Raw genomic sequence first — 6,000 nt, 5'->3', positions numbered from 1 at the left:
TGACGTTTGTCCGTGCTGCCCGGTATACTCGGCCGACACGTCGCTAACTCTCGGTGCATGCTTGCCCGGAGTTCTGACCTCGATCAGATGCGCGCCCAGAGACGACGGCGCATGCGACAACCAGTGCGTTCCAATAGAGCAGACCGGATGTTCGCCACACAATGTCATAATAAAGTTGAAGCTGGTGAGGGATGACGATATATCAAGCCGTCATTCTGTTCTTCGGGTGTCTTTTCTTAAAAAGGCACGTATTCATGTCTTTGAAAGCGTTGTTATGAAGCCACGTTCGCTGACCACGCCAACCAGCAAGCTTGAAGCGCAGCGTGAACTGCGTCTGCCTGTCGCCCCGCCACTTCGGGACTGACACCCCGCACAGTGTTTTCTTCTGAATGTATACATGCATGTATGTATGCAGGCATGTTTGTGTGCATACATGTACGCAGTCACCTTCAGATGGCACGTGTGGATGCATTCGTCGTTAGCCAGTGGGCGCAAACAAAGCCCGGTCAGGGCCAGCCAGGACGTGAGCGCCGGATGAGCGGGACAGGAGCACTCGGAGACCAGTGGTCCCCTTCTTTCACCCGATACGAGTGCTTGCATCGGTGTTACACTATGACAGGGATAACTCATCTTAGGGTTGCGTACTGGCTTGTTTTTGTAACGGGTTTACGGGCTTACGTCAATATTTTTTTGTTTTTGTAAAACCAACTTAGCGGACTAATACGTGGGTAGGAGGCTCCGTTAATACGTTGGTAGGAGGCCCCGTTAATACGTTGGTAGGAGGCCCGTCATCGATATGACTGGACCTGAGGTGACAGTTTGAAGACAGGTGACAGAAGATTGTCAAATCTCAGCTAGGAACCAGAGGATATTGCATGATACAGACATCGTACATTCATATCTCCTGCCCTGAAATCGGTGGAAGTTTGTCTGCCACTTGTAAGAAAAAAGTAATAGTAATATTTTTCATTGTTAATTGCCATGCAATTAAGTAATCCACACCTGACACCTCGTTCACTATTACTGAAAATGCTCTAAGCATGCTTTTGCTAAGGCTATATGAAATTAACAACAAGGTCGTCTTGCCCCATATGTGCATTGTATGTCGCACATGACCTCCCAGAGATGTAATCAATAACTACCTCCACCCAGCATGCAACTTCTGAGAAGTTTGCTTCCAGCTTAAGTCGTCTTGCAATGTGGATTATGTGGCGCGCAGCTCTAGCCTCTACGCAGCGCGGAAACCTGTTTTGGCTCCTGACCCATCTCATCAGAGTAGCCTGACGAGATGAGTTTAAGGCATCCTGTTGGAAACGACGGTCGGCGTCTAGGTCAGCCTATCCCTGCTGAGTTGCTCGGGGTTCGGTTCAGTTCAGTTCATTTTTTTGTTGAGTGGAAAACGTGGGTCGTGTGAGGTGTATTTTTGCTGGGCTTATTTTTGAGGTTTTGAGAAACTCAATGGTGATTGGTAATACTTGTTAACTTCAGGTACATAAACAAGGTCATATTGTGTTTGTAACCCGTGCCAGGCTGTCGATTTTGCAAGAACTGCAAACGATGTTAGATTGTTGGCATATCTGACTCCATATCTGACGGCACGACTAGTACGGGCTGATGTACGGGTGTGTATATAGCTGGATCTTTGGTTTATAAGCCGTGAGTCATGAGTCAAATAACTCGATGCAAGCAATGAATCTGAAATTGAGTCAATTTGAAATATGTGGAACAGCTGTAAGTCGTGGGCTGAATCGGATCCCAAAATCTGTGAGTCAGCCCTGAGCCGACTAATAAAGTTTGGTTTGAAGACAAGTCTGGTCGGCACAGACATTTCCTGATCCAACCCTGATTAACGTTATTTCGTGGTGGTCGGTCGTTATGGAATCAATTCGCTTGTAAAAGCTGTTTGGCCTCTTGACAGGTTTTACTTTTGGTCCAGGAGGCGATGGTGGTGATGGCAATAATGATGGCAATGAGCTATCACATGCAATTGGCGAGACCAAAGAATGGAATCCAGGAGTGTTTTATGCATGATGCACAGTTTGGCTTGTCTGTGACCGTGGAACTCGTGTCAACTTTGCGTCATTTTACTTGGCGCTGCAAGTCGGTATGGCCGCGTCGCACCGACTTTGGAGCTGGTGCGGCCTCTACCACACCTGCCGTACCACATTCTTCAATTAATTACTGTATCTTAAGATCTGCAGCGCGATGACGGTCGTGAGAACAGACCGGAGAAAGTCGAATTTGAAAAACCGCAGCTCGCTCCCATCTCCTTAACATGCGATGCTTGATCTTATCGCGCGTTGCCGGCGACGACGGCGACCTGCTCCCACCGGTGGAGCGGACGCCGACCCGGCACGTGCCGGACGAGGTCACTCGCCGTCCGAGGCTGCGCCGCCCCGGGCGCTAACAGGATCGCGCGGTGCGGCGGTGCTTCGCTGACGACAGCCAGTGAGCCGTCCGCCGCCGCCCCGCGTGCAGCGCCGCCACCTCCGCCTCCGCCGCCGCCGCCGCCGCCGCCGCCGCCGCCGCCGCCGCCGCCGCCGCCGGTGCAGAGTGGTGCCGCCGACCGTCGGAGTGCTGCTGTCCGGTCGGACACGGAAGTGCCGCGCCCCGCCTGTCCACCCGCGCGGAGTGCTGCGTCGTGCCGACGAGAACGGGCTGACGCCGTCACGCGGCGCTGTGACATGGTCGCCCAGAAGCGGGACGGCACCACCAGCAATTGGTAAAGCTCGTGTGGTCTGGGGCAGGTGCGGTATCACAATGACGTCAGGCGGACGCCCAAAATTCGAGGTCAATGGAAAACCGATGTTGACCGATTCGGTGACAGCAAGAGCTTTCGTACGATTTTTGGGGGCATATGGTGAATTAAGACGTCATGCATTTCAATGTATCACGCACCTTCCAAAATTATGGTGCAGAAATCATAACCCATCTGTTTCGTGTCGCAATCAGTCAGTTTTACAAGTTCTAGAGTGATGTGTTCAGAGAGAATGGTTCGGAGCTTATAGCATGATCTGGAGACATGGAGAATTAAGTGTGGCTTACCGCACATGTCCAACCATTACCGTCAAAACTTCATATAATTCTGCGGCCAAAGATGAATTACGTTCTCAGTATTGTGAGCAATGTCGTTGACGGTTGTGCTTTAATGAATGAGCAATGGCCATATGCGGAACGTAGGCAGGACACATAGGATAACGAAATGTTAAGTTAAAAAACACATAGGACACCCAAACGTTAAGTAGAAGAACACAGGTCACCCAAGCGTTAAGTTAAAAACACATAGGACATCCGAACGTCAAGTTAAGGAAAAATGACAGCCGCTAGGCATTTCTAGCCATTTCTGAAGCATTTCTAGGCCACAATCTGAAGGTATAGCCCATAACAATTCAAATGTGCTTTGAAATGTGCCCTGGCACACAAGTCCATCGTCAGAGCATCAACGACAGGGTGTCGGTGGCTACAAATGCGCATGCACTAAGTACACACGTTTGAGAACGTATGCATGAATCGAACCATTTTGTGGTGGGGATGGGGTTTGACGCAGCAGGCGTTGTCAGCTCCGCAGCCGGTTCAGCATACACGACCAAACCTGGCAGCAGGAACGTGTGTCAGGTCACCAGGGAAGGTCATTATACCGACTGACTGACTGACTGATGGTTAGACTGATTGTCAGGCCGCACCAGCGCATCCTTCCCATCTCCGTGCGTGACCTGAGGACGAACAGGTCCCATACCGCCGTGTGCCCATCTCACCTATAGCATGTGTTGTATATAATGACAGCCATATGGCCTTCCAATACGCAAACAGAATTCCAGTGCGCCGCCTTGGAAACACGGCAGAGGGAGCAGTCTGTGGGTAACTAGCTGCAGCAACAAACAGCTGTCAATTAGGCCGACTGAAACCGGAGTTTTCAGAAGATGAATAACACTGGAAGTGGCATTCGCGGCCTCTATCACGTATTTAATTGATCAGCCTGACCGTCATATAAACTTTATTAAAAGCCCGACCACTAAATAAACAGTATTACAAACACATCCACCGTCATCTTAACATTGTAATTAACAGTCGGCCCAGATAAGCAGGCGAAGACCGCAGGTGCCGCTTCGTAACTGTGAAAGAATTGCTGTGCTCGCATACAGTTGGATAACATTGTTGCGGATAATTTGGCCCCAATTGGTTTTGCGTTTGCAATATCGAATCAGTCCACTGTTTGTATGTCATTTTCCGTATTTGTATGACCTTCAGTTCTTAGTGCCAGAAGAAGTGTGCTTGTTCAGATAATGCGACTGTGGCTTACGACAGGCGATATTTTCCTGGCCAGGCTTGCTGTGAGGAGCAAAATCTGACGTCGTGTTCAAGCATGACCTTTTGTGCGTGCTAGGAGGCAGCAACGGTCATTTTTAGCAATTTTTGTCGGCACGCAACAATATCTGTGAGTGGGGAAAACAATACGTTCGGTCTCAACAGTAACTTAGGGGAGTGTGCGGTTGGATCCGGGACTTAATCTAGGGGGGGAGGGCACGCAGCTTTGTGGCCCTTAGAGTTTGGAGCTTCATCTATAAAACATCTTTGCATTCCGGCCATGAAGTTTTAAGATGAATAGTGCATATATATATATATATATATATATATATATATATATATATGCACTATGATATATGCACTATATGTACATATATATATATATATATATATATATATATATATATATATATGTGTGTGTGTGGGTGTGGGTGTGGTTGTGTATAAGATACGGGAGCTCATGCCACTGCGCGCAGCCTTATAAAGCTAGGCGTGCTATGTATGCACATGCATGGAGCTCATTCATTTTCTACAGCTCATGTTAAAGCCTGTGATTTTGGGTCTAAGGGTTTCCTAAAAACATGCAAAATAAGCTCAAGTTGGCCGCTAAATACTATCAAAACCAAGCACGGACTTAATTCCTAGCTTAATGACCGCTGGCCCGCTGGGTGATGTAATCAGCTGGTGATGATGGCTAATGCAGATTTTTTCCTTCGTTATAAAGGAGTACAAAATATCCTAGCATTCAAAATTTGGGAGGAGAGTGATGTGCAAATATAATAAGTGGTACACACTCGATGGTGAATGGAAATGACATACGACGTCGGCGGCACGTAAAAGTACGTTCGACAAATTTGCGTAAGAATTTATCGGCGCATATCCCACTGCTGCTCTAAGGCCATGGAACCAATGCCAGTGAAGTAGTGACGTAACCTGACCAAGACCAAGACCAAGAACCAAGACCAATAGTAACGTAACCTGTGCGATCATGGGTGCCTCAGGAGGCAAAAAAGTGGCTGCTGTCAACAAGTAAAAAGTCCTCATAGCAAGCGAAAATAATTCAAGACCAACGTGGCTGACCCATTAATGATCGGTAGTGCCCCGGCAGACTGACATATGAAGGTGCAGGCCAGAGCACAGGACCGTCTGAACAAAGGGAAATGCCCCAAGACCGTGAATTAATACCCCTGTGCGATTAAGAATGCCCGGGCAGGTTAACATAAAGAGCCTCAGTAGGAGTGAAGAGTCCTACGCAAAGGAGATCAAAGAAAAAGAGCCCTCGATCAAGGTCCCTAAGCATCGATTGTCTTGGCGCCCTACCTTTAATGAGCCCGGGCAACAGCACAAAGCCCTCCGAGGAAGTGGAAGAACCCGGAAATAATATGAGGGGCCCCTGAACAACTGAGTGTACCCTGGCACATGGGGCTCCGGAAAAACCGGATGGAACCTTTCGGGCAAATGGAAAGAGTCCGTGGGTGAAAACCTGATCGATCAAGAGTGCCCAGGCATGGAGGCAGTAGCGTCCCAGCAGCAGCGTTGGGCCCTACGAGAAAATCCAAAGAGATCAAGGGCGACATGGAAAGCTCATTAGCGATCAACTTGACTCGGCAGGTGGACATATAGGGCCCGGGCAACAGTGCAATGCCTCTGGACAGCGCTAAGAGCCTCCAAATTTCCCCAATCCACACCTTTTCA

General features: G+C 48.9%; 1 protein-coding gene across 1 annotated transcript in view; it reads left to right on the top strand.

The window, feature by feature from the left end:
- Window positions 1-2,604: 2,604 nt before the first annotated feature.
- Window positions 2,605-6,000, top strand: part of LOC119092203 (protein croquemort) — a 39,771-nt gene continuing 36,375 nt past the window's right edge. Inside the window, exon 1 of the mRNA XM_037215180.1 lies at window positions 2,605-2,722. Coding sequence (XP_037071075.1) covers window positions 2,685-2,722 — 38 coding nt within the window. The 5' untranslated portion in view covers window positions 2,605-2,684. The remainder of the gene's footprint in view (window positions 2,723-6,000) is intronic.

This window comes from Pollicipes pollicipes, unplaced genomic scaffold (genome assembly GCF_011947565.3).
Source record: "Pollicipes pollicipes isolate AB1234 unplaced genomic scaffold, Ppol_2.1 Scaffold_3447;HRSCAF=4054_pilon_pilon_pilon, whole genome shotgun sequence".
Classification (NCBI taxonomy): Eukaryota; Metazoa; Arthropoda; class Thecostraca; order Pollicipedomorpha; family Pollicipedidae; genus Pollicipes; species Pollicipes pollicipes.
The sequence above is the reverse complement of the archived record's forward strand: the minus strand, read 5'-3'. Positions and strand labels throughout refer to the sequence as shown.